The sequence below is a fragment of the Larimichthys crocea genome, chromosome XX (assembly GCF_000972845.2).
Source record: "Larimichthys crocea isolate SSNF chromosome XX, L_crocea_2.0, whole genome shotgun sequence".
Classification (NCBI taxonomy): Eukaryota; Metazoa; Chordata; class Actinopteri; family Sciaenidae; genus Larimichthys; species Larimichthys crocea.
Genome location: NC_040030.1, coordinates 8,902,731 through 8,915,023, shown reverse-complemented (window position 1 = coordinate 8,915,023; position 12,293 = coordinate 8,902,731). Strand labels below are relative to the sequence as shown.

The 12,293-nt window shown below is 40.7% G+C and overlaps 1 protein-coding gene across 1 annotated transcript in view; it reads right to left on the bottom strand.

Moving 5' to 3' along the window:
- Positions 1-8,188: 8,188 nt before the first annotated feature.
- Positions 8,189-12,293, bottom strand: part of plxna4 (plexin A4) — a 212,906-nt gene continuing 208,801 nt past the window's right edge. The window contains 2 exon segments of the mRNA XM_027272145.1: positions 8,189-10,177; positions 11,119-11,269. Coding sequence (XP_027127946.1) covers positions 10,082-10,177; positions 11,119-11,269 — 247 coding nt within the window. The 3' untranslated portion in view covers positions 8,189-10,081.

Here is a 12,293-nt window from a genome sequence, read left to right as displayed (position 1 = left end):
CCTGTCTGTGTTTCGAGATCTATTCCAAATACAACTACTGCATTGCACAATGCTAGGACAAGCTTTTTTTTATTTTTAGCCCATGACCGTTGGCTAATGCAGCCGTTTGCAGGCCCACATTGTGTTGTCAGATTTGTTTCTCGGTTTGCCCTTCTGTCTCTGTGCTGACATCTTGAGGGCTTGAACGTAGAACAGAATGGCACAGCCTGGTGAAGTCTAGGCCAGAGGGTTATTCATATTCATAATGTTGGTGCTGGAGAAGCTGTAAAAATGTGCAAGGCTTTGTTCACGTATGGTGTAGAAGCTGTAAAAATGTGCAAGGCTTTGTTCACGTATGGTGTGGTGTTTTTTTTTTTTTTCCCATTTGTTAATCTGTGTTATTGTGCCTGGCAGAGTTCTTCTTTGTGTTTCATACAGCAGTCGGCCCACAGAGACGGGCCAGCACTGAGGCCAGCTGATGGGCTCCTGTTCACTGCAGACAGGCTAACATGGTGGGAATAAGGACTGAGCCAGAGACAGAAGCCCACAGGTGGCTGACTATGATAGAAGGCTGCCCTTTGTCTGCTGTCCCACTGGAGCAGCTCACAGAAACACTGATTCCTTTGACAATGATTGATGTTTTTTTTTTTTTTCTTAAGATATGGTCATGACAGGGGTTGATTCAGTTCTATATAAATGAGTGTTAGTCATTTTATTTTCGATTTTATTTATATTATTGGATCCTACAACATACTGTAGAGGAGCAGTGATGCCCATGTCAACTGACAAGACCATGACGATTTTTACTAAATGTAACTTTAGCCTTGTTTCTGTAACAGATCACAGTTACCTTTCTTTTGTATCCTGATTACGTAACTCTGTTACATGTAATCCCTTACTCCACAAGCCTGCACAGTAGCTTCAAACTGTACTAGTGCGGAAGTGCATTTCCGAAATATAAAGATTTTGTTACATAATTTTCAGTGTAGTCGTGTATTTCATGGCTGAGGAGTGTTTTGTAACACTTTGGAATTGTGACTCGATGACGAGCAGTGTAAAGTATACATCTGTCACAGTATGGAGCCAAATCAATTACAGTCTAAAAACCATTCCCTTTTCCTGTAGCTTATACATGTTTCTGTGTCCAGGCTGCAGAGGGATTTTTGGAATCCTACCTGTCTGTTGCACAGCTATAATTCATTATGAACAGGAGAAACGTGCTGGATTTGTAAGCAGACAATAAAGTAATAATTATTTCAATGTACTTCTCAACAAGATAATCAATTTACTATGTTGTATAGGCTCACACAGCTCTGGTAATTTGTGTTTCGGTGAGAGCATATGGTGCTGGGGCCCGGGGAGCAAATGTGCAGTTTAGCAGGAATTGCATGGTTGTTATTGATTAGGAGCTGAAGTGGAAGAGAAGATTTGTGGAGCCCATAAAGGAGAGACTTCAGTGTGTGTGTGTGTGTGTGTGTGTGTGTGTGTGTGTGTGTGTATTTGTATGGGGGGAGGAAGGACTGTGAAAGATCAATGGCAATATTTAGCATAACTGTACCACGCCACTGATTTTATCATGTGGTGGTGGTGTTGGAGAGGAATTTTTGAAGATGGAGTTTGGTCACAATCATGTATCATAATTTGAGCATAAACAGGACATTTTGAACAGTTTTTCCTAATATTAGCTTTGTGTGGAGTAAGCAGGAATACACACTTTTATACTCATTGATTTGACTCCAGTACACTTGTCTCAGCTTGAAGGTTACTTCAGTGTTCAAGCGGTTTGTTCTAAAACCTTTTGACAGACCTATATCTTCATTCTCCATCTGTAGTGTTCAGGGTGTTTCTGGTTGTAATGCTGAGTCAGTCTGGTTTGTTTCCCACTCAACCCAAGCTGCCACCAGCAACACAAATGTTTACTAAGACAGAGCAGACGGAGGGGAATGGACGAATATCAGTAATTGCTCCCATCTGCTTGCGTGCAGTTGTCAATATCTCCAGTCCACTGCTGAAATTAGACCCGTCATCCATTGTCCAGGCTACACTTCTCGTCATCAATCCATCCATCCTGCCAGTCAGGCAGTTTGACACAGCAGGCGGTTATCCACATGACAGAAGCCACATGAGAAACCGTGCTCCAAAACTCAAAATCACTGGCAATAAGCAGATGTTTTGAACAGTTTCTGGCAAGGGCAGGGATTACAAAAACATTTTTGGCAGTATTTTACTACAACAACCAAAACATTTAAACTCAGTTTTTGAAACAGTAATTGCACAGGAACAACTGACTGTCATACTGTTACTGAGCCATTAGAAAGAGCTTGAAAACACTGTAGTGTGAACAGTAAAAGAGGAGCGAACTTTAAGATGCTGCAACCTTTTGAAACATTTAAAGACCAAAGAAGATGGACGATAAAACAAGATTTGAGCTCTTTGCACCTTCTACAGTTTGACACATCAAAGTCCCCGATGACATCCCCTTCTTCTCCTCTCCTGCCATCTTCATGCTCCAGAGCCAATGTGTGTTCGAGATACATCACAAACCCGAGACAGACCGGCACCATTAGCCAGGCCAAACCATTACCAAGCTTGAAGTGTTTTTATACTCCAAGATAAGTGAGCTAAATGTGCAATCCAGCTTTTCTCTAACATTAGTTTCCTCCCTGGACCTGTTACTCAAACATGTCTCTTTTTATTTATTTTGGGAACTTTGCCACAGCAGCTGATAGAGTGATATTAATCTTTTGAATTGCTCTGTTGACAGTAAATCTAATAGTCTCTTGTCTTGAAGCTAAGTCTTTTAAGGTGAGGTGGCCAGTGGATGAATATGGGTTAAAGTCCCCAAAGCTGCACGCTTAGCATTATCGATTATCCAGTCCTCTAACCCCACATGCCCTCTAACACTGATTGCCAACTTCTTTCATCTCCTCCTCGTCGGTGCATCACTTGATCTCCATGTGGACAGACCTTCTAATCTTTTTTTTCTCCTCCATGGCCCCATCACATCATGTGGACGTGATGGCAGTGGGGTGGGGGTTTGGGGTGAAAGGGCTGCGGTGATCATGAGAGTGTGGAAAACCACCCCCAGTGCGAAGCAATCATAGCCGGCTCTCTATCATCCAGCCCCCTCCGCTACCTCCATCCAACCTCTCCCAACCCATCACCCCTCAGAGTTGCCTCTCTCCTCCCTTCCATTATTCCCACCTCACTGGTCAGAAAATTAGGGTGCTACTTGGTGGCCCCCTCTCCTCTCCCTACCTCTCTTTCTCCTTCCACATTCCATCTTTCTATTTCTCACCCATTACTCCCAGTTCACTGGTTGGTATATGGAGGGTGACACTGGGCCAATTCAATCTCTCGTCCCCGTCAGCCACTCAGACTTCCAGAGTGCTGCAGCCTCCCATCTATGGGTATACCCCTCCGGCGGGTTGTCACTCGCTTGTTTTCTACACTTCACACCTCCCCTGGCCTCCTTTGCGACACAGAACTTTCTATTTCCTCATCTGTCACTCCTGTTTTCCATTTACCTTTTTTTAGCTTAACTCTGACTTTTAAAGTCCTGTGTGTCTCTGGGGAGGTGTTTCAAGATGGCCTTGTTGTGCTGGGATGCTTTTATTGTACAGCTGTGCCAGCTGGAAAAGTCTATCTTGCAAAAAGTCACAAAAAGTGTGTTTCGTAGATAACAAAGTTGATGTGCCACTTGAAAAGTTCAGAAAATTAGTACAACAAAGCGTGTTTTGACTCCCCTTGATGTGTGATACTGAGTAATGCAGATTGTAGAATGAAATAAACCTGTGTGTTTACTGCTGAACTACTGCTAAGCTTTGTAGACAGATATGTGCTTTGAGGCTCGGATTTCCCTCTGATTTCCTGAATGGCTTCAGGTCTGCTAGACTGGCTTTAAGAGGAATAAGCTTAGAGGTTCAACTAATCTTTACCAATGCTGCTATTTCCTAATTATTTTGGCAGCCGATATTTACTTTGCCTTCGTTATAATAGGGGTTACATCATGTCAGGAAACACCTCATTAAACCAGAGAAGCTTTTGTAACTTGCCTCTTGACAAAATAAATAAGATCCATGGATTTACCTTATAGATCTGATTTCACTGCAACTCAGATTAGGAGTTAAGCGGCATTTGCATTACTTTAAGCAGTACAGTAATAGGCTGAGTTAGAGCCAAACACAATGGAGGTCCAGGTCCAGTGAGCCAGACTTACTCATTAATTAGAAAATTCATCAGCCAGTTTCTAACTACCAAATCCAACTTGGAAGATGGAATGGAAAAGTTGTCAAAGTGAAGAAGATCTATTGAATTTACATCTGCATGATTTACATTCAGCTCTGCTCAATCCAGTTTTTTTTTGTCTTTAAACTTTTCTTATCAAGATTTAAGATGGAGAAGAGTTGGCTGAAACTTTTCATAAAACTTATGTTAGAAAAATAGTAGTTTGGGTTTAATGATGCCAACTGCACATTTACATGTCTCCTTAAATTTATCTACTGCTATCAGCACCAAGCCAATCAAGCGTTCGATTGTAGCTGATTTATGGCATGGGCGTATGTTTCATTTTAACATTGGAAGACACACACATTAGGTAGGGGGGTGGGCTCATTCCACATGACAATTTGAGCACCAAACTCAAAAAGAAATCATCATTTTTACTATAATATAAAGGTCTCATATTGAGCAAAGCTGTTTCATGCTATGACAGACCATTGCTCTATGTTAACAGTGTGAAATTCACCAACGTTGTGCACCATTACCTAAAACTGCTGTGCTGATACCTATTTGGTGCAGAGACTAGACTGAGAAAAATGTCCTTGTACCTTCTCTTAACTTTAAGTTCCTTCTTCTTCTTTCTGATTTATGCCAGATTGCAGTCATTTCTTTAAGGTTGCATACTGCCACTACCTACTTTACCGGTATTGTTGCATCTGAGTCGAAAAGTCCTCTTCTACTTTCATGTTTTTATTGGGTGTGGACCCCATGGGTCTGCCATTTGTGGGCCAGCTTTTTTCCAACTTGCAGGGATGTTTGTTTTTGTCCTGCTCAGTGTGAGATGGTTTTGTCATTGGATAGGAAAGCTGCTTGAATTTCATCACTGTGTGCTAGGCTTCCGTTCTTAGAAAAATAGGCATGTATGACTGTTGGATGCTGATTTAGATATTATTCAGAATTTGACTATTCAATGTATGCACTCAAAGCATGACTTCCCCTGTGCGAAGATTTATTCCAGACCTCAGTTTCTTCATCTTCCCCAGTGATACTGTGGAAAATCAGGTCATTGAATTAATGGGATAAAACTATAATTTGAATAATTTGGATAACCAAGTCTGAAATGATCTGGACAATTATTCATCTAAAAAGCAGAAGGTTTTCTTTTTCATGGAAGTCTTGTCCTTCTACTATAGACAGTAAAGGATTTGTTATTGTGCGTCCTGACAGACATGCAGTCGACAGAACAAACAAATAATTACAATTCTAGAGTACAATAGAAATGGCTTTATTATACATCTTTATGTAACTAATTATACATCTTTTTTTTTTTTTTTTTTTTTTTTGTTAACACTGTCTGGCATACTGTGTGAGACTTGAGATGGCCTCAAAATCCCTGAACACCCAGTCTGGCTGATGTAGCACCTGTCACTATGGAAAGAAAAATTGGAGGTATTTGATGACACACAGTGTAGTCTGTACGTGTCAAGCTATTGTCCCCTTTTATTTGTCATTGGTTATTGCTTTAAGTTTTATATAATGCTGCACATAAATGGTGTGTAGGTAGCATATGGTTTGCACCAATTAATTTCAAGCAGCTGTAATGCCTGGTACACCCACAAAAGTGTTTTCAGACTGTACCTGATCTCAGGACTGTGTGGCCGTGACAGACCGTTGACTGACACATCTCCACGTCTCCTGAGTTGGTTTTGTTTTACCTGTTAGGACAGAACAACTTTCTCACTTATCATTCTCTTCAGTTTTCTCATTGGATTTTGGTGACTTCAGCATACTGCCGGCATAGCTCCACCCAAAGTTGAATAGATTTCTAAATATTTAGTGTACATCTTGGAGGAGGCTATGTGGAGTAAAGGTAAATAGTGCTTTTAGAGTCAGACCATAGTGTTTACATTCCAGTATCTTTTTTTTAATATAACATTTAATATTTGTCCATATATTGCATAATAATGTAGCTGCTGTCAATCAGCCTCCAGCACGATACAGCAAGACACAAAGAACAAAAACATTCATGAAATGCTTGGTTTCATAATAAAGTTTATTCTATATTACAAATAGTATTTTGTTCTTGACTGCAAAATAGGAATGCATTATATTTACATACACAGGTATACAATTAATTATAACAAAGTTAGAGAAGCTCGCCTTATATCCCCCAGGTTTCGTTTTTATCTCTCGATAAGATACTCTTTATCTTTCAAATATGGTCTAGTAAAAGTCTTTTCTAGCATGTTTCTGTAACACCTGCTATAACACTGAGCTAGGAGGACATTTTTAGTTCCTACAAAACGTTTGAAGGTGGAAACTTTATCTGTGCTCTTGGCAACACAGGGTGGCTACTAGGAGACAACCTTTGTTGCAGGGTAGGGACGGGGCAAGGAGAAATGAAAGACAGGATGTTACACTGGGGGGCAGATTCACAATGACAGTGCAGGACTCTCACCTTGTGTTTTTTAACACATGGCTGCGAGGGGATACTTTGGGTATCTAGACAGCGTATACGTTGGCTACATGAATGAAAGAGGTTCTTGAAATTGTCTAAAGGTTTTAGTTTCTTACAATATTAATGCCAGGCTTGCATGAATTAATCGTCCAGTCTCTAAATCAATCGTTATCCCCCTCTTTTTCCAATAACAGATATGAATAGGTTTGATATGTTTACTACGCAACTTGTCCAGCAAACACTTTGTGAATATACCCCTCCTAGTTGAATCAACAGACATTCATCATACTGTATACCTGCAGACAGTAATTTATGGACAATGACTTAGATATCTCACATACATTTGACACAAGGGCTAAGACAGAAACAGTCACTTGCCAAACTCTCTTAAACATAAGTCTACTATCAAGCCTAATGTGTCCATCTTATTAGAAAGTTGTGTTTATCTGTATGATAATCACATGTATACATTATTTCTTCCAGGTGTTTTTTTTTAAAATGAAATGGATAGTAACATTTGTATTCTGTAACACACATGGTGGCAAATAATGCAGTCTTTTGTTGCTTTTTATGAAATGAACCTTTGTCAAACAACATCTGTTTGTTTTCATGGATTGTGCCCATCTTTAGTTATTTGAAAATAGGGCTTAATCACTCAAAGTGTTTCTTTTCTCCTCTGGGCTTAACTGATGGAGGGGGGAAAAAAAGCAGTTATCATGATGAAATAATCAATCTAATGCAGCAGACAACTCGAAAAACAAGATGTAATAGCAGCAAAGACAGAGCAAGACTCAACTTGCATCTTCTGTGTACAAAAACTCAAACCACAAATGAGACACGGCTGTCACAAAACACTGATGGCCTGTAATGGAGGGACAACAGGACAAGAAATTCAAAACAGGGTTCATGTGAGTTCCATAATGTTAAAATGAACAGTTGGCTTGCAAATGACTTTAAAGTCCCTAATAGTAGTAGAAGTATATAAATATCTTTGAGCAAGGCAGTTCCATTTCATACCATCCAAATAGGTCAACATGCAAGGGTATATAATATCTGTTTTATTTAGCATCTAACACTTCACAAAAACCATGGGCATGAGGTTCTGCAGTAGGGGTTGAACTGGATAAAGGTTCCACCTTAAACGAAAGTTATAGTTTTTATTACATGAACAATCCACTTTTTCCATCTCGATTCTTCCAAGCAAAAGAAAGATAAAAGAACACATCCACATCATCATTGCAAGGCTTAATTTTCTTATTTTTCACTTTTTTTTTAAATAAGTTTCTTAAATTGTTTACGTTTTACATGCGCTTAAAAAGCCAATAAAGGACCCAAGGTGGACCTAGGGCGGTCTTCACACATTCACATCACCACATGGGGCACGTTGTCAAGGCAAAAGAAAGGGCAGAGGTCAAAAGGTACGGAGGGCGCCTCCATCATCTCTTTCAATCGCTCTCTCCAACAAGTCTTATCTACTTTAATGTCTATCATTTTCTGTTTATCCTGCTGTGATGAATACTTCCTGTTCTGTTCCTGCTGTACTTAAGATTTTTTCTTTTTTTTTTTCTTTTTTCTTTTTTTTGAGGCTTGGAGAAGGCCGCCCCCTGCCGCCACTGAGGACAACTACACTAATACAGACAAGAGCGCCTCAACAGTTACACACTCAAGAGTTGGGGTTTTGCCGTATGCAACTAGCTACCATCTCCAACGCTTGTGCAAAACAGAAAAGAAAACTGGTTAGTCAGGAGCCAGACACAAGGGTGAACGGTGTGCCGAGAGCTGGAGAGACCCGGGACGATGGAAAGAGAAAGGAGGATCGGATCACCTCGCCCACAGAGCCTCTCACCTCGACACACTGAGGTCAGAAAAATCACACAGGTTTCTTAAAGTTCCAGTCACAATATTTTTTTTGTCCCAGAAGTGGTTGTCTTTTACATAGTCCTTTTTTGTCAGTTCCTCAGTGGCACTTTACAAATACATTTTTGACCGTTTTGAAAATTTCAAGCTCCTTTGGTTTTTGGCTGACCGACTAAGTCCATCTTGTTTGATTTCTCCACACAATAGTCTTTACATTAGAACATCCTGGGAAAGAAGTGCTACTCTCACCACAGATCCCCTTTAGGGAGCAGTTAGCCACCGTGTGGCTGCACTGTACTGAATCATTCTTCTTATTTTTAATGATCAAGCAGTTTCTTACCCAGTACATTTCAGTCAGCTCTTCCCCATTACCCCCTCCAGGGTTGGCGTAGATATCTGGGCAGTCAGGATCTTGGGCAGCTGCTGATTGTGTGTGTATCTGTGCATGTGTGTGTGTGCTTTGATAGACCGTCGCAGTGGCGGCACAAGATTGGAAGTGGCAAGAGCCGGACAAAGACTGCTCCTGGTGTTTGGATTAGCAGTCAAAAACACTGTCTTCCAGAGTTGTTTGTGTGCTTCTTATGGAGGATCCAACTTGGGTCGGGGCCTCCAGGGTTTTGTCTAATAGGTTAATTTTGCAGTAGCCACATAAGCCAGATGGAAGCAGAAATCATGAGCATTTTCTTTGAAGTAAATGTATGCTGGGCAGGGAAAAATGTGCGAATGTTGCAAAGGGGTATAGATTGGGGATGCTCTGGTTTGTAAAGTTTTAGCGTCAGTCACATTTGAATAAAAGGAAAAGTTCAGAGAAGCACTAATCCTTCCCAACCCCCATCAGTCTTTTTCTTAAATACAACTCCAGCTACATTGAAAGAACACAAGAACATTCTAGGTTTGCCTGGACTCGCCCCAAATTTCGCAGATATGTATGCTTCGCTTGTAGGTACAGTGTAAACTTGGCAAACCATTCTTGCATTAATTTTCTTCAGAGGTGTTCATTTGGCTTGCAGTCATCAGTTTTGATGTTTCCTCTTGATTCCGTATATTGGATATAGAACTACAATAAACTGGACTCTAGAGATGGTTTTATTTTAACTATCCTATTTCTGAAAAAAAGTTCTCAACAAAATGGACACCCACCATTGTGGTTTTTAAAGAATTACCTATCAGTGTAAATTCTTGAAGGCAACATAAAAATGTTTTTCCCCCTCTTTTCTTCCAGCAGGGGGACTGAAGTATGCCAATATGGCCAGCTTCCAAGCAATCACCCCTTGAGGCTCTCCCTGTGGTGAAGCTGAGGGATCCCCCGCATTGCACTGTGGGGGACGTCAGCCCCAAACCACCCTTCAGATATATTCAGGTAAACTAGTCTATGCAGCAGAGTGGATGAGGAAAACAAAATATTTCTTGGGGAAGGGGAAGCAGAAAAAAGGTCAAGGAAGAAGTCATCTTTGAAAGGCGGAGGGAGGAAGTCACATGATGAAAAAGATGGGGACAGGTCTTCGCTCAGGCACGGCTCGGTTTCTGATGGGGTCTCTTCCCAGTGCGCCCTGGGAAGTGCGGTCCTCAGCTCTCCAGACTCATGAAGGCCACCACCTGCTCCAGCTTGAAGGCCAGCCTCTGTTTCCTGGCTGCATCGTCCTGCTCCAGTGCGCACACAATCTGCCAGCGGGACATTGAGGTAAACACGGACACATTACTTAAGTGACTCTGTGTAACAACTGCAATCAATACTCTCAAATGTAGTATTTCAATGTATTTTATATTCTTTACTTTTTTTAAACACTAAATAGTTAGAGAATACTCCACTGAAAAAACATTTTCAACATCAAATACTAAAATCCATTTATGCTTTGCAGATGGCTATAAAAGATATAGTAGCTTCCTCCTCATAGAGAACGGAAGCTTTAGTCAGTGTAGATACACAGCCATAAAACGTCTGCAGTCTTCTCAAATTTCCGTCTTCCCTACTTTAGTTTCTCCACAACAGTGTTAAATACTTGTAGAGCTGAAGCATTACAGGAAATAGAGCATCAATCAAGTTATTGGCAAGGCAACAGTTTTGATGCCTTTTGTTTCTGTCTGGATGGATATTGAAATCCATTGTTATTGCTGTGAATTCGAGCTGACGAAAGCTGCAAACTTTTGAGAGACACCTTTCAAGCCTGAAGGGAGTGGGTGTTTAAGTGTAATTTCTATCACAGGTGGGAGGAACATGTCCTTCTAACTTTTCAAAATTGTCCTCTTACTGCTTGGCTACCATAATCCCAGTAAGCAAAAGAGAGCTGATCTGTTAAAACAATTGTCCAAATTCAGTTTCAACAGAAACTAGTGCTTTTTGGACAGTTTTGCTTTTTGCTTTGCCCCTCAGGCTGTGCACAGCTACCACAATGATTGATGGGGTGTGTTGGGCCTGTACACAGCCTGATAAGATGGGTTGAGACACTACGAAGGACAAAAAGTCAATATTCATACTTTTTTTTTCTTCTTACCAAAGAAAAACATCAGTTAGCCTGTGACATCAGTGGATATAAATTGTATTAAATCTTAATCATAATGACACAGATGTTTGTTCAAGAAGCGTAAGTCACAGTATTACGTACCTCCTCAGTGTATTTGCCCACATAGGAGTAAATCTCACTGAGAGAGCTCATGCTGTTGAACTCGTTCATGTGCATCCGTGACTGTTCTGCCAAGTAGGCGTTCATGTCCTGGTCGCTGATCGCTGGCATCTTGTTAATGTCTGAGTAGTACCTATTAAAATGAATGAAACAGAGAATAAACCCATGTTAGGACTGTGTTTACTGCTGAGAACAATGTTAGAAAAATGGTAAGTGATTTGGGAACCAGAATACACCCAGTGCTGTGTTTTAATGTAGATATTGGTGCTGCTGTCCTCTGAGCTCATTACTTCTTGTAGTTATTTAAGGCATTTCTTTGGAGATATGTAACTAATGCATGTAGCACAGTGGCAACAAGTGTGTCGCATAGTAAGTAAGATGGAATCATGGTAAACATTGATAGGTTTTAGAGTTCAACCTTGAACACATACACCGCATTGAGGTAAGGGTAATCAGTCACTGTCAGCAGCAGCTGTGTTGCCCCTATCAACTATGTTAATTAAAACTGGTTATTTACATATCAAATTTTTGTAGCTGCAGCCGCTTGAGGACAGGCCCGGTGTTTGGCTGGGTAATTCTGGGCATGTGTGAAGGAGAGCTGCATTTGCCAGGAAGAAAGTCTTGAGAGTAAACTGAGCAAAGGAAAAGGCAGGTGGGTGCTGCTCATAGCCTTTGCACAGAGGTCATACACACATCAACACCTGTTCAGCGCTGGAGGGCAGTTGTAGGGGGCTCCTAGCAGGGGCTTGTTGGTGTAGAGACCAGGTGTGCTTGTTTAAGCAAAAAGGGATTTTCAAAACGTTTAAATATTGCAGACATGCATCTCAACTGTCTATCTCTTATGCATTCATACAAGGTACTGGACTAGGGCAAGACATTCATTCTGTGACCAATTTGTGAAAGCATCTCTATGGAAAAACTGCTTTTTATGGTAATTTAAAGTACAGTGTAAAATAAAATGTGCTTTCAGGCAGTAAGATAATCTTAACATTCATCTGTAATTACCTAAAATTTATCTCCTGTCAAATTCACAAAACCTACTGCCAAATAAAAACTAAACTTTTGAACACAAGCAGCCTATAGAAGACCATAGATCTTCATTGTGCAGTAAGAGCTGCACCATGACTTGTATTCTAATAAAAAGGGCCATAAATTGT